Source organism: Aptenodytes patagonicus, chromosome Z (genome assembly GCF_965638725.1).
Source record: "Aptenodytes patagonicus chromosome Z, bAptPat1.pri.cur, whole genome shotgun sequence".
Classification (NCBI taxonomy): Eukaryota; Metazoa; Chordata; class Aves; order Sphenisciformes; family Spheniscidae; genus Aptenodytes; species Aptenodytes patagonicus.
In genome coordinates this window covers 37674127-37702055 of record NC_134982.1, presented here as the reverse complement: position 1 = coordinate 37702055, position 27929 = coordinate 37674127, and the positions used below count along the sequence as shown (strand labels likewise).

The window sequence follows — 27929 nt, the reverse complement described above, 5'->3', positions numbered from 1 at the left end:
TTGCATTCTATTCTTATGACATTTGTATTAAGACACTCTCACTCTTAAATGCATATTAGAACTCTGCGTTTTTCTTCAGAAGTCTGTTTTAATTCCACATACTGTTTTGTCCCTTCCCTTCCTAAATCAAAATGGCATTTATCTAAGACATTTTCCTAGCAGTAACACTGTAACTGTAGTAAGAAACCGATGAAACTTTTATCTCAGGACAAAAATGCAACTCCTTTGCCTTTAATATACAAGCTTAATGAAATGTGTTCAGAAACATTAAAAGTTATCAAAAAAAGGATATACCTTTGGATTATTCTACAATACTGCTGATAACATATAAGGGTTTTCAATCTCTAAATGGTTAAATCTGGCTCACATGTATGTCACACAGGAAAAAGAATGAAAATGTGCTGAGAAAAAATATGTAAAAATACATTTTAAGTCATATCCAACAACCACTGATTTTTAAACCTACATGTAACAAATAGGGCAAAAAAGTAACTACATCACCATGGAACTCAGAGTAACTTACTCAGAAGAAGAAACACAGGTATTATAGGTAGCAGCCCTGCATACACAGCAAGCTGCACAGGGGTAAGCAGGGCTTGCTCCGCATGTTGAACAGTGTCAGTGCACTGGCATCCAAAGCACCCACACTGCACAAGGAAACTGTTCACAAAGCAATAACCACAGAAGGATGGGGCAATTTTAAGAGTCTGAGTAGCAGTTTGAATACCAGCTTCTCCTCAAGATATGCGCGCTCTTCTCCCTACTCTGCAAACAAACAATTACTGAGCACAAAGTAAATCTTTCTGCTCTTTCTGCTGCACTGTGTTGTAACATTTGACAACTAGCTTAATAGCCAATAGACTACCTTTTTTTCAGTATTGCCGGAGTTAAATCATATAAGAAGTATTAATTTCACATATTTGCTTATAAGACTAAGGTTGGCAGAAATAATTTCTTCATGAATTATTATTTAAACCACTAGTGAGCTAGTGTGACAGTAAGGCATGTGAAAAATATGTTTGAAGATGTGCTGAGAAATTAATCTATGTATTAAGCAAATGTCTTAGTCATTAAAAATATACATGACTACTTCTGTGTGGCTTGTATCTTTCCCTCCTTGTTTGTTTCATTTTTTACTTTTTAAGACACCTTTGTTGTAACTTTTTCCAAGTTACTTTGAATGTCTGCCTCTCCTCTGTAGACCTCTTCACTTTTTCTACACATCACATTCTCACCTTCCTTGCAAATATTTTTATTGTTCTATTTCTTCTCCCACCACCATCTCCAAATCTTTTCTATAAATGGTTCCTCAATATTTAGTAAATTTATTCCATCCCTTTGACCACTACTTCTATCCACACACTGTTATAAATATGGTAACATTTCTTGCAAAATGAAAAAAAACCCAAACAAAAAAACCCAAAAAAACCCAAAAAAAACCAAAAACCATACCACACTACATAGCAGAAAATATGTCCAAGCAAGGACAAACGCTGCAACCAGTTCAGCATATGAGAAAGGTAATGTAATCCAGCTAACTTGCGTAGCAAATATTGAAAACAACCAACCATGAACAAATGTTTAGTAAACAGTGTAGGGAGGCATGAAGGATATTTTTCTTCTGCACTAAAATTTTTGCTTTATCAAGAAAAAAAAAAAAAAAAATCTTTGTTGTACCTCATACTCGATAGCAGCCACAGTAGAATTCAAAGAATATATAAAATTATGTACTTTCTAACAGTGATCTTTAAAAACATAGAAAAGAAAGTGAATGTGAATTGAAGAGAATGGAAAAATGAGGAAAAAATTTGAGAGAAAAGTGAAAGAAATACAGAAACCTCATTCTCATATCTTGGATTTTTGCCTCAGATGTCATTAATTCCAACCAGCCAAAAAAAAACAAACCCAAAACCAAAAAAAAAAACCAACAAAAAAACTAGCTTGTATTTAAAACAGTGTTTAATTGGTAATTTAATCTCAAACCTATAGCGTACTTGTCTATTTTTTATAATACAACTAACTCCCCTACAGAGACTCATTCTACAGCACTGGCACTTTGAACAGACTCCAGTCAAAGTTTGTCTAAGATTAAAGATTCAAAAATCATTCTTCCATTTCCTCCAGAGAAAAACTAAACCTGAATTTCAGATTCAGAAATTTATATGAAATTTTTCTCAGAAACATAACACAGTGCATAAAACTTCTCAGCCTAGTTTGTTATCAGCAGATGTTAAGGAAGAGGATAATGAAATTAAGAAACCTCCTCTTAACTAAGGACTCCCCTCTTTCATGTTTTAAGCCTACCAGACACCAGGCTCAGTTTTCATTATTCAAAAAACATAATATTTGTTCTTCAGATATATTATGACAGTTACAGGAACAGATTGTTGTTGGCAGAGATGATTTAGTTGCATCTTTAAAAAGGCATGAATCCACATTGCCATGGAAAGCATCAGTTATTCTGTTTGCCTCCCTCCCACTCCCCAGGTCCTCACAGAATTTGAGTAAGCAGCTCCTTTGAGTCTTCCTTCCAGCTCATTACTACTTGTTTAACATTTATCAAGACAAAGTCTATATTTGAAGAACACACTCAGAAATTCTACCTATCTGAAAAAGCCTATTGGCTCTAACAGAGTTAAAAATTCACAAATAACACACTCTCACAAAATCTCAAAGTGCAGCTCCAGCTTTAAGGCATCTAATTTTTGAGTACGCAAGCTACATCGTGTTACTACTTAGTTTCATTATACACTGCTGAAACTGGTAAGCTTATGTGTATTTGTGAAGTGAAATCAAAGATCTTTGGGTCCTGTTTGGAAAGGGATGTTTTCCAGCAATTTGGAGGATGAACGGAGACATGTAGGTACAAAAGTGCAACCAGTTATTTCAAATGTTTGGCCCATATTGCTGAGATGAAATTTTAAACTCAAATAAACTATTTACTTGGCATACTTTGCAAGATAATCAGACAGATTATCCTGAATCAGACTCGCACACTAATTACTTATGCCCACAACTGACCTACTTAAGACTTTAAATCAATCAAAAGGCAAATACGCCGTAACAGTCACTAAGCAGCAAACGCACCTGAATAGTCTACAAAGTCATCTACTGCAACAGTAGTGAAACATTGTTTAGGTAAGTTACACCTGCATGGAAAAAATCCTGTTATGTTGCAAAGCATTTTTCTTGGGTACCACTTTGCATGCTCTTATCTTTTCCTCTAAATGAATTGAACTTTTACTTTCATATCTGCTCATTTCACATGCTTATAAAGAAGGGGAAAAAAACAGGAGTATTACTCGGGAGCCGTGACTGGGTAGAAAAAAGGGTCATAAAGAAGAATTTCTGAGATACAGACAATTAAGTAAATTATCATCTGCCTTTGCCTGTGCAGCTGTTTTTGCACTTTGCTTCCTCAACCTATGAATTACCTTGTATAATAGGAGGAAGAGAGTAAAGACTGATTTCTTACAGCAGAGAATACAAGCAGTGTTCCTAAAAAGACTACCCTACCCTCGTAGGCAAGTGAAACGGCAGAAAAACCCCATACCTGATCAACAGAAGGGGCAACCTCCCACATGAGATTATTTTGACAGACTTCACCAGATAAAACCACTCATCAGGAATTCATCGAATAGATGAATGACAGTATCTACTGTTTTTGTCTAGATACCATAAAAGACAGGCTAATGCTACACAAGAACAATCTTAACTTACATTTTGCATTGACTGCAGTCATACTTGTTTGAATACAACAGGACAAAAGCAACGTTCAATGGGCTTTTGACAGCTTGGTGCTCAAGAATTATAAAAACCCTCATATAACTAAGACAACTAGAGTACACTTCCAAAGGTTTTTCCATAGACAAAGTTCCAAATACAAGAAAGAAAACTGTATTCTAGAAGTGAATTTGCTCTAACAAAAACCAAAGGAATCTGATTTACCCTTTTGTTTAGCTGGGAAGAATCAAAGAGTATCCCTTGTATACTGCTGGAGCCCAGAATGCTCCAGGCAACAGTACGTACAAAGAAAGAAACACTGTGACTTGGTGGAGCAGGTCTTTTGATGTTTAAGAGGACTGTCATTCCAGAATTCATTTTTATCCTTTCCCGTGGCATCTCTTTAGCTACAACCCAATACAATTTTTTTTCTTCCCTAATAACGTCAAATCATTTATGGGCAAAACCTACTTCTTTTTTAAATACCTTCATATCAATCTGCAGAGGAAGCAAGATTACATGGTAAGTCAAACCGAGAAAATGAGCTATGAAAACTACAGATCAAAACTGAAGGGGGAAAACAGTCCTTTTTTGTCTTAGCTCTGAACACCTCAGATCTTTTCATGGCAGTAGGATGTTATAATTATCTGTCAATATTTCTCGTGAATAGATATATTAAAAGTTTTTTAATTAAACTTCATTGTTATCCAGTGTGAATTTAGATAGCATACTACTGTATGGAGACAGTGAAAGTGGTAACAAAAACATAACTCTTTAATGCTAGGAGTCTGTTTCCAAAAAGAATATTAGTTAGGATACAACTACCAGGAGTTATGGACTGTTTGATGTTGCAGATACCATCACTGAACTTCTAGTCTTCAGTGAAAGATTTTTTAATCCACTACATAAAAAGCATGCAGAAAGGACTACAAAACAACAGCTGTACATGCTATTACTGCATTAAATGTTCTCCAGTTTTTTACATTTTCGGGGGGGAGACCTCATAGTTCTGCCGTTTGAAATTTGATCAGACTGCATTACTGAATCAGTATTGCGTACCTGCCTCTATACAGGTCCATAAAATGTAGATAACAGCAGGTTTTATTTCATGTCAAGAAGTTAACTCAAATGCCTACTGATAGTTTATCAAAATATCCCCAAAAATCATTCTAGCAGAAATGCAAAGCTGACATATATATCCTTCATTGCTGCTGATACAGAAATGCAACTACGCACCTTGTTTCTGTCATTGGCTGCTGAAGCACTTCACGAAAAAGCTCAAGTCTCTGCACTACAGTATTAAAAGTGTCTACCTATGACTGCAACAAAGGGACATGCATTCAACTTCCATTACCAAAGGGATCAGGGTAACAAACAAACATTATATTCTGTGCTTTCTTCATTACATTCTTTATCAGAAGCTTTCACTGTGCAGTAGTATACGTCTAATATAGCACATAAAAAAAAAAAATGAACACAAACAAAGTAACTGGAACTGATGAAAAATGGAAGTATTCTCCCCCAAGCAGTGACTTTTAATGAAATCCTGACTTCTTAAGCAGAAACAAAATTAATTAATGAAATTATTTTATTACAACTTAAATATGAAAATATTATTCTTTCTTTTAAACTTCTTTTCCTCAAAATTTCTACTTCAAGATTTACATATTTATTCTCTCCCTTTCATCATCTCTTTTTCCCCACCATGTAGTTGAGGTTGACTTACCACACCCCTAACTTTATCCTCTCCCTTCCAACTTCCCTTTTTTTTCTAGCAGGAATTGAACAATAAGTAGAGACCACTGAAAATGTGCCAGTAACATTTTATAGCTTTCCTTGATTTAGCTTTCTCAAATTTCTCTTTAGATTTTTTCAACTTTATTAATCCTTATGGTTCTAAACTTGAACACTCATACGCACGTTTAACAAATAACATTCCCAGTCATATTCTCATATAGTCCTCCCAAATAAAGAAAAACACAAAACAAAAATAAAATTAACAAAAGAAATCCGCTTTCATCTCATGACTATTCATTAGATTCTTTAATTATTTTCAGATGTAGGGTGAACAGAAGTTCTATGTAAATAATTCATGAAAAGGTAACAATATGTTATAGAAATCATCTGCTACATTTTGCAGTCTGCATGGTGTCCTTTCATAGTCAAAATGACACTCGCTAGTTACGATATAAAACACAAGTTATTTTTAAATCCATACTGCTCCAAAAGTAAAATGCCAACAGTGCTACCTGATTCTACAGTATCCTTCCAAAGGATGCCTGTATTCATAGTTAATTTAGAACTTGACTTCTAACAAGGACAGAAAAAACAAGGAAAAATAGCAACTGACGTATAATGGATTAAAATATAACTCATGCAACAGTACTATGAGTACATATCCCATTATTAATTCCTATTTTTCACACCTACCCTTAGGCTATAATAATCTTAAATAAATAAATAAACAAACAACTGCAAAGAGAGGGGAACTGAAGTGGGGAGCTCACTTGACTTTCATACCACCAGAATTTTGTTCTTCATTATCCCATCCCATCCCATGCTTTCCAGGACTCCCTGAGATTAAACAATTTAAAGAATTGTTTCGATAAAAAGAAGTATGGAGCTGCAAGCAGGCATCTGCAAATCCATTCCCAAAATGAACGAGAATTTTTGAGCACCTGTTTCTATCAATAATAGACGTGAAATAAAACATGGTAATTTAAAGATGTATACAAAGGAAAACACTCTTAAAACACTGTCCATTCAAATATGCTTACCTACCATTTATGTGCTGGAGAAAAAAGGCAGGTCTTTTTTGCAGGAGGAAGAAAATAAAATTTAAAAAAAAAAATCTTTAAAGAATCTTCACGGGGATCAAGCAAAATGGTTCTACAGAGAAGCAGACCAGAAACATGAGCAGCTAGCTTCACCCTGCAGGTAGGGAACATGTATTTACTCCTCTACCACGGGTTGGTCTTGCTCCTGAATTCTCACCTGACCCATAGATTAAGGAAGGGTCAAATAGTACAATCTATTTTAGACACCATGGTTTCTATTGCCCTCTTTGGACTTGTCTGATGTGATGAATTTGGTGTCTTCAGCAAAGTTTGCTATCTTAATCGAACCACCTCACAGAATTTTTTAGCATTTGAACATGTGGTGGAAATAAACTGTGACTTTATGTAGTGTATCAGTCAGTCTTGCAACTCTAGCACCTCACTTTCACTAGCAGCAAAGGAACCATCTCCAGCCAGCAATCTGCTCAGTAGGTCACAGCACTGACAAAACTTTTTTATGATGTGCACCATTTCATTCCACTCAAGCTGCTCCTTACAACTACACTGTAGCACGTTCCTTCTCTCATCCACTAAAAACAAAGCTCTACTATTCTTTTCACTTCTTATGACATACTACAATCCTTTGTATCCCTTCTGCTGCACAGGTGTAGTGCAAGCAAGCGTTGCCAGCAGCTGCATTTTTGCATTGACAAGGGAGACAAATACTGTTTCTGGCACATGCACAATAGGTTTGCCATCTCTGAAACAAGGAATACAGAAGCTCCTTGCCCTGTGAGGGGGCAATACTTAAGAGGCAGGTTTTCACAAAAATACACCTCTAATTTGGAAATAAGACAGCACTGCCAAAAAAGAAAAGCTGTACCTCATAATAAATCTAGCACCTCTCCCAGTATAGCATGTATTACAGTAATGGATCTGCTAGATTTAGAGATTAACTGTCCATTTTCGTCTAATGAGGATAGGACAGCTCTCAGGATAAGTACAGCGAACACTGACAATATAATCTGACAATCTTGCCACAGCTCTAACACCACCTTAACCATCAGCTGCTCTAAATAAATCCCCTTTCCTCTTTTGTCTAGTGATTCTCTGCACCAGGACAGACTGGATTTTCTATAGTACCTACAACACAGTGCTGTAAAGCGGCACTGTCCAATACATTGATACTTTCACTACTCCTTCCTCTCTTCTTAGCAGCTATATGGGGAGCTCTTGCTGGGAACTCAGGAAAAAAAGGAGAGTTTACCACTTGTGGAAGAAGGGGCAGGCGACTCAAGAAGAGTACAGGGATCTTGTTAGGTCATGCAGAGAAGAAATGAGAAAGGCAAAAGCCCAGCTAGAACGCAATCTGGCCGCTGTCGTTAAAGACAACAAAAAAAGTTTTTACAAATATATTAATGACAAGAAAAGAGCCACAGAGAATCTCCATCCCTTATTGGATGTGGGGGGGAACATTGTCACCAAGGATGAGGAAAAGGCTGAGGTACTCAATGCTTTCTTTGCCTCAGTGGTTAATAGTAAGACCAGTTATCCTCAGGGTATTCAGCCCCCTGAGCTGGAAGACAGGGACAGCGAGCAGGATGAACCCCCCTTAATCCAAGAGGAAGCAGTCAATGACCTGCTACGCCACCTGGACACTCACAAGTCTGTGGGGCCAGATGGGATCCACCCGAGGGTGCTGAGGGAGCTGGCGGAGGAGCTTGTCAAGCCACTCTCCATCATTTATCAGCAGTCCTGGTTAATGGGGGAGGTCCCGGACGACTGGAGGCTTGCCAATGTGACGCCCATCTACAAGAAGGGCCGGAAGGAGGATCCGGGGAACTACAGGCCTGTCAGCCTGACCTCGGTGCCGGGGAAGATTATGGAGCGGTTCATCTTGAGGACGCTCACAAGGCATGAGTGGGACAACCAGGGGATCAGGCCCAGCCAGCACAGGTTCATGAGAGGCAGGTCTTGCTTGACCAACCTGATCTCCTTCTATGACCAGGTGGTGACTCACCCGCCTAGTGGATGAGGGAAAGGCTGTGGATGTGGTCTACCTGGACTTCAGTAAGGCCTTTGACACCGTCTCCCACAGCATTCTCCTAGAGAAGCTGGCGGCTCATGGCTTAGACAGGTGTACTCTTCGCTGCGTAAAAAACTGGCTGGACGGCCGGGCCCAGAGAGTTGTGGTGAATGGAGTTACATCCAGTTGGTGGCCGGTCACGAGCGGTGTTCCCCAGGGCTCAGTACTGGGGCCGGTCTTGTTCAATATCTTTATCGATGACGTGGATGAGGGGATTGAGTGCACCCTCAGTAAGTTTGCAGACGACACCAAGTTGGGCGGGAGTGTTGATCTGCTCGAGGGTAGGAAGGCTCTGCAGAGGGACCTGGACAGGCTGGATCGATGGGCCCAGGCCAACTGTATGAGGTTCAACAAGGACAAGTGCCGGGTCCTGCACTTTGGCCACAACAACCCCATGCAGCGCTACAGGCTTGGGGAAGAGTGGCTGGAAAGCGGCCCAGTAGAGAAGGACCTGGGGGTATTGGTCAACAGCCGGCTGAACATGAGCCGGCAGTGTGCCCAGGCGGCCAAGGCGGCCAATGGCATCCTGGCCTGTATCAGAAATAGTGTGGCCAGCAGGAGTAGGGAAGCGATCATGCCCCTGTACTCGGCCCTGGTGAGGCCGCACCTCGAATACTGTGTTCAGTTTTGGGCCCTTCACTACAAGAAGGACGTTGAGGTGTTAGAGCGTGTCCAGAGAAGGGCAACGAAGCTGGTGAAGGGTCTGGAGAACAAGTCTTATGAGGAGCAGCTGAGGGAACTGGGGTTGTTTAGCCTGGAGAAGAGGAGGCTGAGGGGAGACCTCATCACTCTCTACAACTCCCTGAAAGGAGGTTGTAGTGAGGTGGGTGTCGGTCTCTTCTCCCAAGTAACTAGCAATAGGACGAGAGGAAATGGCCTCAGGTTGTGCCAGGGGAGGTTTAGATTGGATGTGAGGAAAAATTTCTGTACTGAAAGAGTGGGTAAACATTGGAACAGGCTGCCCAGGGAAGTGGTGGAGTCCCCATCCCTGGAAGTATTTAAAAGACATGTAGATGAGGCGCTTAGGGACATGGTTTAGTGGGCATGGTGGTGTTGGGTCGATGGTTGGATTCAATGATCTTAGAGGTCTTTTCCAACCTTAATGATTCTATGATTCTATATTTTGAAACTATGGAAAGCAGCAGCTCAGCCCTCTAGGTCAGGCAGCAGAAAATCCAAACTGTCTTCTTACCCACTATTCTCTCTACTAATTCCAAATCAAAACCAACAATCTGCTAAAATGAGCTTTTCTCTTCTCTTCATTGAAGAGCATCATCTTGATGGAACTGGGTTGTTTGTTATTCTCCTCCTCAGCAAGGCCTATACAAGTTCCTCAGAGTGATTTAGCCTCTGTTCTGGAAGTGTGCATGACTATGTGAGATCTGCAGAAAACGATACCTACTAGCATCTACTCCTGACACAGCAGTATTTCATTACACTCACATACATCAATGCTGCCAGATCAGGTATGGTAAATAAAGAACAGCTGTTGCTATGTTCAACTTTTCTGACAAGCTCCTTCCTCAGTGTGGTCAGCAGATTCATATCTCAAAGGGCACTGCATGCTTCTTTCTGCTACCTGGTCCTTAAGGAACAATGATTTTCTTGAACTTGAGGAAATCTGCCTGTATTCAAGTAAGAATCCATGATATGAGAAAAGTTTCCTCATCAACAACGTCCTTAAAGGGGGAATAAAATCCAGCTTCACCCTCTTAAAACTATACTGACAATTAAAATAAAAATTGTGTCACTACAGCAACCAGATAATGTACAGAACACAGTTAAGAAGTTAATCTTTTCTACAGTATAAACAGTTTCCAATGGCTTTAGAAACCATTTTTGTTTCAAGAAAAAAGGCTATCCTATTGTAACCCTAATTGGCTACATAATAACTATTGTTACCTGGATTGAACAAGACATTTCCCAAACTAGACCCCAGCTCCCCAGAGATGAATCAGATCACAAAGATGACCTCCCCTTTCTTTCCAAGCTGGAATATTGAGCTCTGCTAAAATGAGAATCAAGCATTTCAAACCAGTGGAATGGACAGAGGACAAGAAACATCACACTTCTTTACTTAGTGTACTTTTTCGTGTCTAATCCAAGTGTACCTATCATTTCAGGCTATCTTTGTAGAAACACCACTGAGAACATGAAGGCTGAGTAATAAAGATCCAGAAGCTTTAGCCAACTTCAGGCTTGGCTACACGGGCAAATTAATGCAAAGATGAAGCATGGATTTACAGCGCACCTGTATGAACGCCCCATATAGCTGCTTTTTTGCAGATGAATTAGGAAAACTCCTTCCTCAAAATGGAGTAAGCTACCTTACAGAAACACATTTTCAACTTGCAGAGAAAGCATTCCCACTGGGAATTCACACAAAAGTACTAATGAGCTGTAAAGGTACACTGTAATTTACAGCTTATTAATTTCTTCAGACAAAAAAGCCCACAGGTATTAGCCATAGTCATAATACCACCTACCTCAGGTAGCCTTCTATCAGTAAACCATAATCAGCAACTTTCAACTATTTGAATAATAAATACATTTTCCTCCCCATCTTTCTCACTCAGGTCAGCTCCTTAACAAGATTTATTTCCCTTAATTTTATGAAAAAACTAACTAGAAGATGGCAAGCAGGAAGGCACAAAGACATATGATAATTCATTGATGCAGTTCAAAGGGGCTACATAAAACAGACAGGTTTCAGCACTTAAGGCTGATCCCTTTTCCAAGGTACAACTTGAGTAAAATGATGTTTTTAAAGAAAAAAACAAACCTGTCAGTGTCCTCAGATATTCTTCGCTTGCAAAATGTATTAGTCTCATTCACTGGAGAAACTTTTTTTGCAAAGAGTTTATAAACTTCACATAATCTTATCACTACTGACACATTCATCCAAACTCCCTATTACTGAAATTATCCTCATGTCCCTCGTTACACAAGAATAATCAAGGTTATACGCTACCGGAAATAAAGTGTTTAGTTGGCAATAATGTGTGTATACATTTGACTTAATTTAATAACAGCATTTTATTACAAAGAAAAATACAATCAGGTGAAGGTACAAAAGTTAAGAAAAATTTATTAGTGTTAATTAATGCTTCAAGGTAGAATTATGCTTCTTTCAATTGGACCCATTAAAGGGGCTTTAATATAGATTTGCACAGCAAGCTGAAGATTTTCAAGTGCAGATAATGAGGCAAGCTAGTACTATTTTAACCCCTCTGGAGTATCATCAGTTGATAAGGTTTTGAAATGTTACAAGGTCTAGGACAAAAAGATTAGCTTTAGTTCCTCCAGATCAAAATTGAAACCTAATTAATTAACAATGTTATGGAAGACAGAAAAGGTTTATTGCTACTTTTACACGTCTTTAATTTCATCTTCTAAGGAAAACAGGTGAAGATATTTTAATTTATCTATTGCATGAACGGCAGATGACTGAGTTTCCTGTTACCACATTATCCCCTAAACTAATTGTTTAAATTCACAAAATTTAATGCATTCTTCCAAAAACCTCGCCTTATTTTAAAAGACAAAAAAAAAGACCAGTGATCTATTTGAGACATACACATATATTATAAATCAAATACACCAGGTAGGAAATGTTTCCAAAGAAAAGGGAGAATGAAAAAAGATATCTGCAGCAGTCAACCTTCAGAAGAAGAATAATTAAAATTCTAGGACAGTGAGTTATCCACTTAAAGGCAGCAGTTAGAAATTCTTTTCCTTGAAACACACGAGAAATTATGTATATATGGCAAGGATACATCACTACTGAGAAAAGAGTTTTGAATCACTGTGTAAAACAAAAATGACAGTAATAAGATCAGTATAGCAATCTAGCCACCAACCTCAAAGGAATAAGATTTTTACCACACAGCATTTAGAATAAATATGTATATGCCAGATGAAGCACAGCTGTGGCTATCAAGACCAAAAGTTACCAATCAAGCAATTACAAAGACAAGAATTAAAAAAAAAAGGAACACAGAAAAATACAATGAAAAACTGCAATACAACATATTTAGTACTGAATTTATGTGCAATAATAGATCAAAAAAAACTTAAGTGCTTTAATAAATACTATATTTATTTGAACCTTGGAATGGTACATTTTGAAATGCTCCACATTTATTTCATATTTAAAATGTTTAACACAATATGCAATTATACAATAAACTCATGGCAAGAAAAAAGTCTCATACATTCATCTAAAACTGAAGATCACACCATTGTAATTTAGGAAAGGTGCACAACAGACTGAAGTCATACTAAAGTATGTGAAGTTTAATGCATGTACTCTGTTCCAAAGATATTAGACAGCAGAAGTTTTGCAAAACTGTGATTAACACTGATTTTTACCCTTAAAGCCACAAGTTCCATTCTCATGAATATTTGAGCACTTCTTTTCCCCATTTAGGTTATACAAAAGTGATTAAAGACCATATTACTCCTCAGTCATAAGTTTCTAAATTAATTATTTTAGTTGATTTTCATTAATATCCATTAAAATGGAAACCCTTCAAACAGTTGAAATATCTCTTTAAAAATAAAGCTAATTTAGCTCTCAGTATTAAATAACTACATGCATCTCACCTAGGGTGTGGAGAATATGCTTTCTTCTTTACAGTAATTTTAAAAGAGCTCTTAAGCATGTCAGGACAAAGTCTAAGCAGAATACAAGAGAAGAAAGATTATCTCATGTTCTCCTTCTAGGGTTTTGTTGTTGTTTCTGGCAGCAATATCAGCTTACATAAATGTCAAATTATGAGATACATCATTGATTTGCCTTTTTTCCCTTAGTCAGCATGGACTCATACAATCAGCTGTTTGGTGGCCACTCAGAAATTCCTAGTAAATAAATACCCTATGACAAATGATATTGTTGCAACTGATCTCTGTATAATGCATGAAGGGGAGGGAAAAACAACAGAAGAGATGACTGGATAATCTCACCTTCCTAGACATAATAGAGTGGTAGACTGCAATGCGCCTTGAAGTCTTGCTGTCTATACTTTACAGAAAAGAACATTCATTGTCATTACTGTCAAAACTCAGTTTTACAAGCAACCTATCTGCATGTTAAGTACACAAATAATATCTCTTTCTCCTCAGATGAACAAAGAAAGAACAAATCCAGAAAAACAAAATAAATGAGAATGCTTCTTACTACATTGTTCTCTATGCCAGCTCCCGTCTTTGATTACCAAACCACAGAAACCACTGCAAAAACTCAGAAAATGATCCCCCTCTTGTTTCAATCCTGTGGCATCCCAGCCAATGGATGAGGCAAGGTCAGAATGACACCACCTTTGTATACAGCTTTTATATACAGCACTAGCCATTGGCACCATCCAGTGCCCTTCACAAGCGCCCCCCCTCCCCCCCCAAGTCAATGATACTCTAAGAGAACCTATTTGAAATGGCTGTATTACAACATGCATTAAAGTTGTGACGATCATCAAAAAAGCAGCTTCTGTCCTCCTCATCTGTTAATTCCTCCCATCCTGTTGCCAAGTCCTCCTTTCCCAGCTGCCACTTTTCCTTCATTCTAGCTACATTTTCAGCCTCTCCCCACTTCCAGATGGTAACTGCATCACACTATCAATTTCAGATTTCTGATCAATTTCAATTTCAGCTTCTGAAATCGATCTGAAACCACAGACAGCAATCTCATGGAGATGCACACTACAGGTTCAGAAGTTGCCACAGCAGGCAGCCCTTCTTAAAAGCACATTACTGCATACAAATTCTTATAAACTTCTTACACAAGTATTTTCTCTTTCAGCTAAGGATAGGGTAGAAATGCAGGAATAAATATGCATGGCTGGTTTATAAAAATTATGTACATGCGTGCACCCGCCACATTACAAATCACACCTACAGCCATGAGGACATGACAACACACCGAAACTCCAGCCAGTGCTGTAACACAAAATAAAAGGATGAATAACCTCATTTCAGTGGTGTTTCTCATCAGGCAGCAGGTGTGTCAAGTTTATTTTGAACAAACCACAAGTAGGTAAGCTCTGGAAACCTCAGTTTACACCACTGGCTACACAACTTACCTCAATTCAAGCAAGACCCTAATAAAGGCCATCAGAAATGTGAGGAAATTCACTAATGATCTGCATAGTGGGGCAGAGTGCACTCAGCAAGTTTGCTGATGACACAAAACTGGGAGGAGTGGCTAATACTCCAGAGGATCGTGCTGCCGTTCAGCAGCTGGACAGGAGTGGCTAATACTCCAGAGGATCGTGCTGCCGTTCAGCAGCTGGACAGGCTGGAGAAATGGGCTGAAAAGAACCTCATGAAATTCAACAATGGGAAACGAAAAGTCCTGCACCTGAGGAGGAACAGCCCCATGCAAGCTTGTATGCTGGGGTCCATGCACCAATACATGCTGGGGGCTGCCCAGCTGCAAAGCAGCTTTGCAGAAAAGAACATGGGGGTCCTGGTAGAAAACAGCTTGACCATGGGCCAGCAAAGTACCATTGTGACAAAGACAGCAAATTGTATCCTGGGCTGCATTAGGCAAAGTATTGCCAGCAGGTCAAGGGAGGTGATCCTTCCTCTCTACTCAGCACTAGCGAGACCACAGCTGGAGTACTGTGTTCAGTTCTGGGCTCCATAGTACAAGAGAGATATGGACCTACTGGAATGAGTTCAGTGAAGGGCCATGTAGATGATTTAGATGTTGGAGCATCTCTCCTACAAGGAAAGGCTGAGAGAGCTGGGACTCTTCAGCCAGGAGAAGAAAAGGCTCAGGGGGAATCTCATCAATGTATATAGATACCCGAAGGGAGGATGCAAAGAAGACAGAGCCAGGCTCTCTTCAGTGGTGCCCAGAGACAAGACCAGAGGCAATGGACACATCAGGATGCACTTTTTCACTGTAAGGTGACCGAGCACTGGCACAGGTTACCCAGGGAGGTTGTGGAGTCTCCATCCTTGGAGATATTCAGAAGCTGTCTGGACATGGTCCTGGGCAACTGGCTCTAAGTGATCCTCCTTGAGCAGGGGTGGTGGACCAGATGACCTCCAACCTCAACTATTCTGTGATTCTATGAAAAACTATGTATCAGTCAGCCTTTTATCCCCAAGAACTGCAGGACTTCGACACCTGAAAGCACACCCTCGACCTTTGTCTGTGTTTTTGCTATCAGCTTTATTATCTGTGAAGTAATTCTAATTCTTTTTCTCTCCCTCCATATCACACTTGGTCTGATTATGACTTTTTTCTTATTAACATTCCTCATAATATGGAAAAGCACATTCTGTTCTCCTCAGTCTTGAGAAGGTAGTCATTTGAGATTTATGGAGAAAAAGAAGGTGCTATGTTTATTGTTCTCTTGTGTTTATTTAGTATTTGTTAGTGTTGGATTTCATAAGTATCATATTTCAAATTCTATGAAGGGTTCATAAGCTTTAGTTACTTTTCAAAGAATAATTCTGATTTTTAGAAAATGAGCTCATATTTCCTCAATTTCACCAATGGCTTGGCTCAATACATGGTTTTCATTTAATTTTTTTTTACTAATATACAGTACTCAGTTTTGAGTGAACAGTTCAATAGAGAATACACGACATAAGACTTATGTATGACATTCTGGATTTGTCAGTATTGTTTTATAGTTTATGCTAACAGTTAACTTAATAAATATTGTTATAGGTTAGTAACACTAAAATACATAGCTGTATTGCTTTTAGGATACTACATGTTTAGTCCTCATTACTCTAGAAATGTTTTATTTTTGTTTGTCAGGATGGCAAGTCTTTCCAAACCACAGACACATTACAAACCTAAACATAGTCAGAACTCTTCTAGGTTAAAATCCAAGTTTAGGTCAGTCCATTAGGCAAAATAAGGCAATGAGTTGATAATTTTTTTTCAGAAAAAGTTTCATCTAAAATCATAGGAACTTTTTAGGTGAAAGGTCAACTTTTTAACAACTCAGAAGACTTTAATTAATACTTTATCAGAAGGTTATCATCTCTGAATCACCTGCAACTTTCACCTTAAGACACAACTTAAGACACAATAGCAAACTATTTTCACATCTTAGGAAATATAAATTTGATGTCAATGATAGAAGTTTTCTTAACTGCTGTATTTAAACATAATACGAACCTGTTCTAGGGTTTCTATTTTGCTGTCTTTGGCTTGCAAAATCTCTAAAACCCTTCTGTCCTTGACTTCAGTTTTCTGCTTTTCTCTGGAAACAAACAAAAAAACCAGACACTTTATTAGTCATAATTTGCAGTTAATCATTTGAATTTTTCATGTCCTGATAATGAATGTCATTTTAAAGCACAGAAAATTAAATTATCTGAAGCTGACAGGCCTTGCAGAATTAATCAGGGAGCATATGGCAAGTGACAGCAAATTACATCTGTAAACAGCTAACATAACTTTGTTCAAAAAGAAACAGAAGCAGGAGGTCTTAAAATACATTTTTAAGCAGCTGGAATTATCTTTCTCATTCTTTCCCAAATACAGAAAGTGTACTTGTCCACAGACTGAGCAAAATGCTTTTTCCCTTCTTGGCAACGTAAAGCCACTAAGCTGCCTGGGTTTCTGAAGTCCTTCTCTCAACTACATGGCATTTCTATGTCTGAAACAACACTTTTGAACATCATGGATAACTATTTTACTATTTTTCGCATGGATAGAACCTGTAACTTTTATCAGGGAAAAAAAAGACAGCTCAGAAGCTTGGATAATGGGGACAAGCAGAGCCTCTCTATGTGGTTAATAAGTGCAGGGCTATAATCATCTCTGCAACATTTCATAGAAAACCAGCTGATGCTTTGTTTAACAAACCACCTCATCTCATTGCTATCCTATTTCTTGACTGAGTTTTAAATGTTGATGCCCTTACTGGCTTCTGTTTTAGGCAGAAAGAAAATAAATGTTGCAATAGTAGGGATACACAGAGATTCCTTAGCACAAGACAGAGTTCCAGCATATATCTGTGACAAAAGGTCTGAGAAACATATATTCCCTAAAAATGGCCAAATATTTCAGGCATCCCCAGCACCACAGGTGACAGAGAAGCAGAAACTCATTCAGATTACTCCTGCTCTCACAATACAGTTAAACTTCCATTATGGCTGGTTATAAGACACCCCCAGAAGCCAGAGAATCCTACTTGCACAACTTCTGCTCTACCAAAATAGCAATGTTTCAGAGGTGGAAGGGAATGGAAGAGTGGTATCCATGAGTCTGTAAATCTGATCAAAAGCGGATGAGAATATCCAGCTGTGCACAAAAGGCTTCATCTACTAAAGCATTTTGTAACAGAGACCAATAAGGATAGTAGATATATGGGCAATTATTTTTCTCCACTATTATGTATTACTGCGTAATTCTACTGTTATCAGTGATTTTAAAGGCTAAACTAGACTGTCCCCACAGGCCATCCAATACCATGTTTTTTTAAATAAAATTCTATAACTGCTAAAATATTTAGTCTGATCTTGAGTAAATAAAGAATTAAATAAAAATGGTATGGAATTTAAAGCAAGGTTTTTGGAAACCGAGGTCTCAAGGCATCATAACTGTAAGTAGCACTCTCCTACTGCAAATACAGCAGCACTGATGTGCTGTAGCACTGGAAGAAAACTAAGAAAAACCTAGCTGAAAAGATATGTATTTAAATTACATTTATCTAGGAGAAACAAAAATATACTGGATCTTAAGCAGTTGTATGCCATTAAAAAAGTCTACTTCCATAAAGAAAATAATTCAGGAGCTGTAATGAGCAGAGAAAAGTGAAACCATGAATATTCATCAAGTATTGCAAAAGACATTTCATGTCTGAAAGGGGTATTTAACATTTTAACCGAGACAGAAACTTAACAGAAAAATGCACATCAGATCCTGACCTCAAAGCATCTGATCACCTGCAATCAGAAGCATCAAGGAATTGTCGTGATAGGTTGCTAGGAAGACATGAGCAGTGAAGTACATAGTACAGCCAGTTTTTCATAGTTTCTCTTTGAACATCTACTGAAACTGAACTAAGTAGACTGCAATTACAGAGATCCATACAAATATGAAATTATCTGGTGTATTCCAAAGGTTACACTGTGACATCCTTTGAAAAAAACCCTAAGGACAAAAAAGGGAGCACAAGAGAGAAAACAACAAACAGGTTCGATAACACATGACAGTTAATGAAACTGACCCACCCCACTTATAATGCATAACTAGTTTACAGAAATCATTCTCAGTCAGGTTTTAAGAAAATGGTAAAAGACTTTCTGATAAGCTTATAAAACTTTGTACTAAAAGATATTGGACAACTTCAAAAATTAGGAGTTAATAAGGAAAAATGTCTGTGAATAGATTATTTGTATAATATTCATCACAGAAGTTTGTGCATGTTCCTGAAACATGTATACTGTTCATGATAGGTACTGTACATTATGCCACAACTTAAATGAACCAAAAACTGCTCCAGTACAAAAATACCAATGCTTCTTCATACTTAATTACTTTGCTGTGGGGTCCTTAATGGCTATCAACAATTACCCCTTTTCAAAGATAACAGTTGCAGTACATAAAACGCAAATATTTTGTGAAGAAGGTATCTCTCTCCCATAAGCACGTTACACCATAATCTATCTGAGGAACTGATGGACCTACATTAATCTATGTCTAAACTGTAAGTATTATAGCACTCCAAATTTCCTCAGGTCTTAATTACAGCCAGACAACTTAAGAATTTAAGATTAGACACATGCATAACTGCTTGATCCAAAATTTTAAGAGCCTCAGAATTCAAAAAGCAAAGCAGGTCTTTACTACAAAGTATTTAGAATAGTAACGCGTAGACACAGAAAGAATCATACAATGCACTACACGCACACATAAACCCCATGAACCACTGAATAGCATTGCCTCCAGCCCTCAAAAGTATCCTGACCTTAATCGCTGGCTGACACGTCCTATCCATTCTTTGTTCCCACGGTGATGTATTTCCCTTTCTATTTTAATTCAGCTGTTTTTATTTTACATTTCTACTCATTCTATATCTACCATCCACAATATGCCATTGTCTTTCCAACTCCTCTAACCACTATCAACTCGCACAAAGTCAGTCTTTTTTAAAATGAGGCCCCATTAAATACAAATACTGGATAATTAGCCTCTTAACTCAGCTATGCAATCATCACTTGAAGATTTATTAAACTTGTTTTCTAATGGATTAATTGATCTGAAAACCTGATGGGTCAGGTAGATTTCCCAAAGCAAGGCTCAAAAGAACTCTACAGTTGTGGGGTTTTGGGGTTTTTTTATTTTAAAGAGAGAACAGGAAGTGAATAAACCAGCCAAGAACCAAGCAAAAGAACAAACTGCTCTGGAGAACTGAAAAATAGCATGCACAGCTAATTCTGGTGTATTATTGGTAGTCAAGAATTTATGGAGCCCTGTGACTTTAGGAGAAGACTGCACGAAAGAGGTCTGAAGAATAAAGTCCGGGATTGGAGAGTAAAAACAGACCTTTGTTAAAGCAAAAAATGTGCCTGTAACACAGGCACACACTAGCCAATGGTTCAAAGTGCATTTCTAGTTAAATGTAGTATTTTCCCTGTTTATCCGATGCTCAGTCAAACAGTCCTTCGAACAAGGCTGCCAAGAAACAAAGTTCATAAATACAGGTCTATTGTCATCATAATGAGTGGGGAAGTCTAAAGTAAATTCCAGGGTTTTTTGGTTTTCTTACAGACTCTCAAGATAGCACAGGCTGTAGTAATGCCCCCAAAAATAGTTTCACCAGTGACCACCCATTGCTAAAGAAAAAATCCTAATTATCATAATTTAAGCACACAATAGATGTTGTCAGAAGCCTAAAGCATATATTGAAACCTCATATGGAACTTTATCAGCAGCTTCTCCTGGCAGCATAGGACAACTTCCAATGCTCGTCACAGGACAGTTCCCCACAGACACTCAAGGTAGTACGACTGACTGGAACTTGCACATCATATTTGGATCTGCTGTTGCGCCTTGAAATGAGACTTGTTAAGACTTGCAGCAATCCCCTCCTCTTTTTTAGAAAGGTAGCAAATATGAAGAAAAATCTTTGACCAACTTTATTAATTGAGCCATTATGTATTTACAATATATTAAAAAAAGTCCACTGGAATATGGGGGAAAAAAAAAATTCAGGCACTGTCAAGAAGCTGATGATGATCAATGACTGAGACAAACTCCTGTTTAGCTAATTAGAACCGCTGATGAGCAATAATGATGTGAGCTAAGAATATTTGCAGACTTCTTTAGGATGAAAAATGGAGTGAAGAGAGGCTGTCAATTTGTACAAGTTTTAAGCTCCAATCAGTTTTCCCACGTGTACTACCTATTTTAAATGTTTCACACAGATGTATTTAGCTACAAAGATTATCTAGATTCAGTTTCCCGCAAAAATGAAGAAACTGAGAAAATACTCTTAAGCTTAACATTTTTCCTGTGTTCGATTTTTTTTTCCCTGTGTTATGCTAGACCTTACACAACAGGACAGGATAATATTTTTGAGGTTTGGCACATTTTTAATGGCTTGTCAAAAATGAAACATTAGACTATGAGGAAACATTTAACTATGAATGAGGTACAAAAACAGAAAATGCACTACAAAAACCTTAAGATTTTAAAAAAACAGAAGTTTGTTGAAGTTTATAAAACACCATGCTTCCTAAAATCTTCAGCAAAAGCAGTCTGGGAAAAGAAGAATCTTGTATCCTGCCACAGGTCTTAATCAGTTAAGCAATTAACCATTTGTCAAGAAAAAGTAATTCAGAGTTGTATATAATTATGTCATTTTTACATCAAATAAATGAAAATTATTTTAACTAGTAAATTGAATTTGCTGTTTACAAGGTTTCATGGAATATGTTCTTTCAGTTTTACAAAACAGCAGGATTTTTTAAAAAAAAAAAAGCATCTACAAATTTGGCCTCAAATAGCTAAGAAAGTTAAGGTTACACTGCAAACTTTGGGCTGTGTGGTAAAAGAACAAAGGGTGTATTTTAACAGTATACCTATATAACTAAAAATAAACTGCTTCTAGAAATGTTACCTTTGAAGCTATTTCTTTGAATCTAAAGGGCTGCAGAACTAGAAAGGCTACAAAATATCAGCTTGTGTGATACAGCATTTAATTTGATTATCATCTCTCCTGGTCTTCCAACTTCCAGCTATTTTACAGACAGACTTACACATGTGCATACACTCAATGTTGGTATTAAATAGATAATGAATTGCCCATGTGCAAAGTGAAGCTGTAGAGCACACACTGTCAATGTTTTTGTAAATACAGCACCAATATTGTAATTTACTGTGTACAGCCACATCCCTGCAGTTGCACAGTCAGTGGTTAGCAGAAACAGAGCCTATGCCTTAATCTTCCAACTAGAAACCTTACTGTGTTTCCGTGTACCTATTAAGATAAAAAAATGGAGCTAAACAGTTTTCATTTAATAGTTTATTTTCACCTCAGATTCTAGAATATCCTTATACTTCACGATGAATTATAATTGATGCACATTATAATTTTTTTTCTTTTAATACTTAAAAATAGTACTTTTAAAAGATTTAGATAGCATGGAGCAAAAAAGAATTTAAATTGATACCACACATTTTGCACTTGTTCTAAGACAGCAGTTATTTTCTATAGCAAAATTGCGTACATCTATTTTTGTTTCTTTACAAAAATAATTTAAGATCTAATTAAAGAAAAATTGTAAAATGAAATTATTTCCTTAGTAAATTATTTATAGAGCCAGTTCTGTGTTCCATGATGAGTATCAAAATGGAAAAGCATCATTACAGAAATGTAATTTTTCTTGCATCTCTAACTTGATTGATTTAATTCATTAGATGAATTTATTAAGGACTCTTATTTTAAGCAAAGTACATAAAATACTAAATATATTTTTACACTAGAGTAGTAAAGAAAATAGTGACATTTTTCCCTAATAATTTTGCAAACATTTTTAATCTAAAATACACAAGCCTCTTACAGTGTCCGAAATATCAGCACTTCAGAACAGACTGCTTTAACATCTGCACATCACCAGGGTTTCCCCCAAGGATTTTTAAATGATGCCTGCCTGTGCTGAATAAAGTGCTAACTTGCACCTTGCATTTCAAACTGTGTCCTGAGCAGCCATCCAGTTGGTACAACACCAGCTGAATTCCCAGAGGCCACTGTTCAATCAGGCTTGACTGCAATTATCATGTCAATATTTTGTGCTCCGATATGCAGATATGCACACATGCAAACTGCATAATACCTTCTTCTCCATGGAATGTTGACTTATGTTCAATGTTCTGAGAATTTTTAATGAAACAGGATATTAAACTTTCATCAACTATAGAAAATCACAATTATTTGACCTTAGATAGAAAGGTTGTACTCTTATGCTCTATTATTCTGTCCATTTTATTGAGCAATAATAACTAGGGAGTCCACTTTATTTTAAACTCAGAGTGACAAAACAGTAATAGCCTTTAAAAATTTGTTGGATCTTGTTTACTTCCTCGTTCTCCTGTCATTCTGTATCCTGTTAATTTGCACAAGAGTAAAACAGTAAGTGGTTTAAGAAAACTTCTGCAAGCTATTTATCATCCCTTCAAAGATAGAAGATACAGGGTTTTTTAATTATTTTTCAATTAACATCAGCAATCTATATTGCTCATTCGTACAGCACATTCACTTACCTTTTTACATAAAAAGTACATGTCATTTTTAGTTCATCTGCACATCATCAGTCAGTGAGGAATCTACCACAATTTGCGATTCACAGGATGCAGCAAACCACAGTGTTAAGTTCCTGTGATTACCTTTCCAAAAATTCTTTGGTTATTTCTGATCGCTTGCTCTTCAGCCATGTTTTCCTTTTGTACACCTTTAGACAGATGTAACTCCCCAAGAACAACAACAAAACTCTCTCTTAATCACTGACACTAACATTTAGGTTGCCACTGTTTCTCAGAGTGGCCCGAAATGATAAATCCATTCTTGCTCTTTGTTAAGATTGCAAGACACAGCACACTTGGAATTTAGGTGTGGAAAAACATCTACGTAAGGCAAGCTTGCCAAATGTAACTATCTGCAAGGGTACCATCTAGCGTAACACAATCCCCATTTACATCTACCAAGTCTTGTATCACTGCCACAGTTTGATCATTAATGGATCCTGCTACATCTCCCTTCCAGAAGAAAGGAGTCAGCTAGAAGCCTTAGAGGAAAATTAGTCAGTTGACCTGTCAAGATTTCATGTATTATAAGACAAAAGTCTTAAAGGAGAGCTCTCAAAGTTTACAAAAATATTTCAAAACCTTTGATACTCCCATCTGAAATGCAACTCTATTTGAGTTTACACATGCATTTACCTGTAAAAGGTACTTTCTAGCACTTTTTTTTTTCCAACTCATCATCATCAAAAAAAAAAAAAAGAATGTTTCAAAAGGCAGTGAACTAGAAATAGCATACTCTTTACATAATACTGAGATCAATAGTATTTAAAGTAGCTGGAAAGTACACTAACATGAGTAGTACTTTTACAATGGCTTGTTTGAAAATACCCGGAGGCTTTTACATATCCCAAAGGCATTTCTCATTTGCACAGTAAAGATAATTTTTTGTTTATATCTGAATATTAAAATGGGAATATAGTTACAGTTATCCAGCAAGAACTGCAAAGACTGCTGAAAAGTAAAATATCATTGGTGTATTACAGGAATCAACAGCACAGCCATAAAAAGGTACCAGCTCCATTTTTACAATTTTAGGGCAGGCGAACTTCTATTTTGGGACCATGAAAGTACTTCAAAATCGCAGACAAATAACGGAAACCTACTATTAATTTCCCCCTATGACCCTCAAATTATGCCTTTCACATTTTCCTGGTTTATTTGAGAAAAAGATACTATAAGGAATTGTCTAATGCTACAAATATAAATTAATGCTACAAATATAAATTACCTGACTGTATGGCTAGTACTGCCCACTTAATTTCTCCTAATATATTTTTTTCTTTTTTCTTCATCACATATCCATGGTGTACGAAGTTGTAAGTGAACATTTTGTCCTTTCACACTTGCACCTTTTTACTCCTGTCACTGTAATCTCCCGGAGAAAGTCTGGCTGTTGCTTTCGTCAATTTAAAGACCAGAATCCAGTGGACTATATTGTTTAGTTCATTATGTATATGATCTAGGATACACATGACTGCTTTCTTCGATTCTGTCTGCTTCCATTAGGTAGCTGGCTTCTCATCTCAGGTAGTCTATTACAAAGACTTGGTGGGCACTGAAGTTTCTCGGTTATGGAATTTTTGGTGGAAAGAATACACTGAAAAAAATGAAACTAGGCAAACATTGATGGTATCCATGTCACACAGTTCCAAGCAGAAACAACAAAAGGTTTAAATCCATTTCATTCTGTTTCCATCTATCTCAAAATCTCCTAGTAAGCCAAGGCAAGATGGAAAACGTTATCAACTTGGATAGGACTGGGTCAATCTTGTTCCTCATATAGATGAGAAGGGAAAAAAGTCTAAGAAGACTCAAGCTGTTTTCTATCAGATTTCAGTGTAAGTTTTCAATTTTCAGCTCTTGATACAACTGTGTAGTATATAGAAAAATAGGCTGTGAGCAGCACAGATCTGCCGAGTGACATGCTTCAGGAATCATTTTGCTTATAACTGTTACTTGGTAATCCCATCTCTTTACCCTTTAAATCCACATTATTTTTCCTAGATTAACAAAGCCAGCAAATCACTTGTCCTGTAGTTTTCTGGACAGCAGCAGTGCTAGGTAGCAGATTCCCTGGAAATCTAATCAATGTACTGGAACTGAGATAAACTGACACTGTAGCGATATTAAAAAAAAAATAAAATAAAATGTACTGCTATAAGGCAGGGAAGAAGACAAAATCTCTTCTGAAAGGATGAGAGTGTGAAGAGGTACAGTCATGAAACAGAAGCTACTTAGGAAAAGATTATGGAAAGTTATAGCTGGAAAAGTTACGAAAGAATATATGGGGCTGTAATTTGGTTGTGCAGAAGATTCACAGGTAAAGTTGGGCTAGAAATTATTGCCAAAGCAGCAATTAGACCATTCTCAGGCAAAAGAGATGAAGCTACAACAATTAAAGAGAAAAATACACACTATTGCTCCATCTATCCAAACAAAGCAACCCCAAAGTTCAAAGTCGTGATTAATAAAACTCCTATATACTAAATGGGTGTTATCCAAGGCTATTCCAGGATTCTCTGGGGTAATAACAACACCTAAAAAGATGCTCCAGAAGCAATTTCTTCTTTCTTAATTCCATGACTCTGAGAATCATGGGAGAGGTATGATATAGATGTATAGCCTCGAGTTCACGAGAGGTGTTCTAAAGCATTAGTGTTATTCTGAAAGAAGAGAGGACATAAAAAACTAGACAAGCACCTTAATAGAAGTATGTTGTCACAATTTCACATAAGAGTACCAATCACCAGCCTCTACACAAAGTACAAAACACATACACAGAATATATCTTTACCTTCATATATAATAGAGTATTATTATACACCAGATTTCTGTAGCAAGTCTTCTGATAGTCTGAACACTACCTTAAAAGAGTTTCACAAATATTTCCTACCATTGTAAAAAAAATTCAGGTCATTATCATGCTTGTGGGCATCAAGGTGGCATCTAAGAGCCCCACGTTCATTATATCAGTCAGGATAATGCACACATAATTACCAATTTCTGTTCTAAATAAAGTATAAAGTCATTTAAAGCAAGGAATAACTACCAAGCATAAAAATATTCGTAGACATGAAGAAGGGAAGAGTGGCTGGAAAGCTGCCTGTCAGAAAAGGACCTGGGGGTGCTGGTTGACAGCCGGCTGAACATGAGCCGGCAGTGTGCCCAGGCGGCCAAGAAGGCCAATGGCATCCTGGCCTGTATCAGAAATAGTGTGGCCAGCAGGAGTAGGGAAGTGACCGTGCTCCTGTACTCGGCCCTGGTGAGGCCGCACCTCGAATACTGTGTTCAGTTTTGGGCCCCTCACTACAAGAAGGACGTTGAGGTGCTGGAGCGTGTCCAGAGAAGGGCAACGAGGCTGGTGAAGGGTCTGGAGAACAAGTCTTATGAGGAGCGGCTGAGGGAACTGGGGTTGTTCAGCCTGGAGAAAAGGAGGCTGAGGGGAGACCTCATCACTCTCTACAACTCCCTGAAAGGAGGTTGTAGCGAGGTGGGGGTCGGTCTCTTCTCCCAAGTAACTAGCAATAGGACGAGAGGAAATGGCCTCAAGTTGCACCAGGGGAGGTTTAGATTGGATGTGGGGAAAAATTTCTTTACTGAAAGAGTGGTTAAACATTGGAAGAGGCTGCCCAGGGAAGTGGTGGAGTCCCCATCCCTGGAGGTATTTAAAAGACGCGTAGATGAGGCACTTAGGGACATGGTTTAGTGGACATGGTGGTGTTGGGTCGACGGTTGGACTCGATGATCTTAGAGGTCTTTTCCAACCTTAATGATTCTATGATTCTATGATTCTAAGGATAAACAAGGAAGACAGATTGTATCCTATACAGGTATACAATTCAAGAACTCCAAATAATCCACTGTATTCAACATTGTTTAAATGCATGCTTTCTAACACCTCTATGCTTCAATTTGTCCTAATATCCGGATTATTTTTCATATGCGACACGAATCAAAAATGTTAATATAAGCCTGAACATCTCTGTTTCTACCTTATTAAGCTTCATGTAAATGAGCTGAAGTTTTCCATACTGTTCAGCTATCTACAAAATGTGGTTACGGCAAAACAATTTTTCAATGTTTTCAATGTACTTCTGCTTATATACAGGTAATATATGTTTACATACATTAAATACTATATTTATATAATTTAAGCAGTTCTTGCTTTTTTTTTTTTTAACGTTTGAAGAAGGAAGATCGATACTATCACCACTGGCCTCATGAAAATGACCAAATTTTATCATGAAACAAGTCAGTAAGAATCTGCTTTTCAACCTAAATGAGGGACGCTGTAAATTTGTTCCTAAGTCTTCCTCATATATTAAAATTACTTCCCAAATCAAAACATCCAAGCAATGTGAAAGCAGTATACTGTCCTAACAGCCAAGCTACTTCTCTCTGCAGGTAAGTGTCCCAGTACAGAGCCAGAAGTTATTTGACACCATCGTTGGTGACCACCCTCAGGTAACAGCTGTCTCAAAACAATCTGGTTTAAGCCTGTCTAAAAAACAGGCTGTTTAAAAAACGCCATTAATTTCTCCCCCTGAATATGAATGCTTTAGTTCAT

At 37.6% G+C, this 27929-nt stretch overlaps 1 protein-coding gene across 2 annotated transcripts in view; it reads right to left on the bottom strand.

The window, feature by feature from the left end:
* Window positions 1-27929, bottom strand: part of CNTLN (centlein) — a 215096-nt gene that overhangs the window by 166278 nt on the left and 20889 nt on the right. For both annotated transcript variants that reach the window (XM_076362507.1, XM_076362509.1), the window contains exon 4: window positions 16727-16811. In XM_076362507.1, the coding sequence (XP_076218622.1) occupies window positions 16727-16811 (85 nt within the window). The remainder of the gene's footprint in view (window positions 1-16726; window positions 16812-27929) is intronic.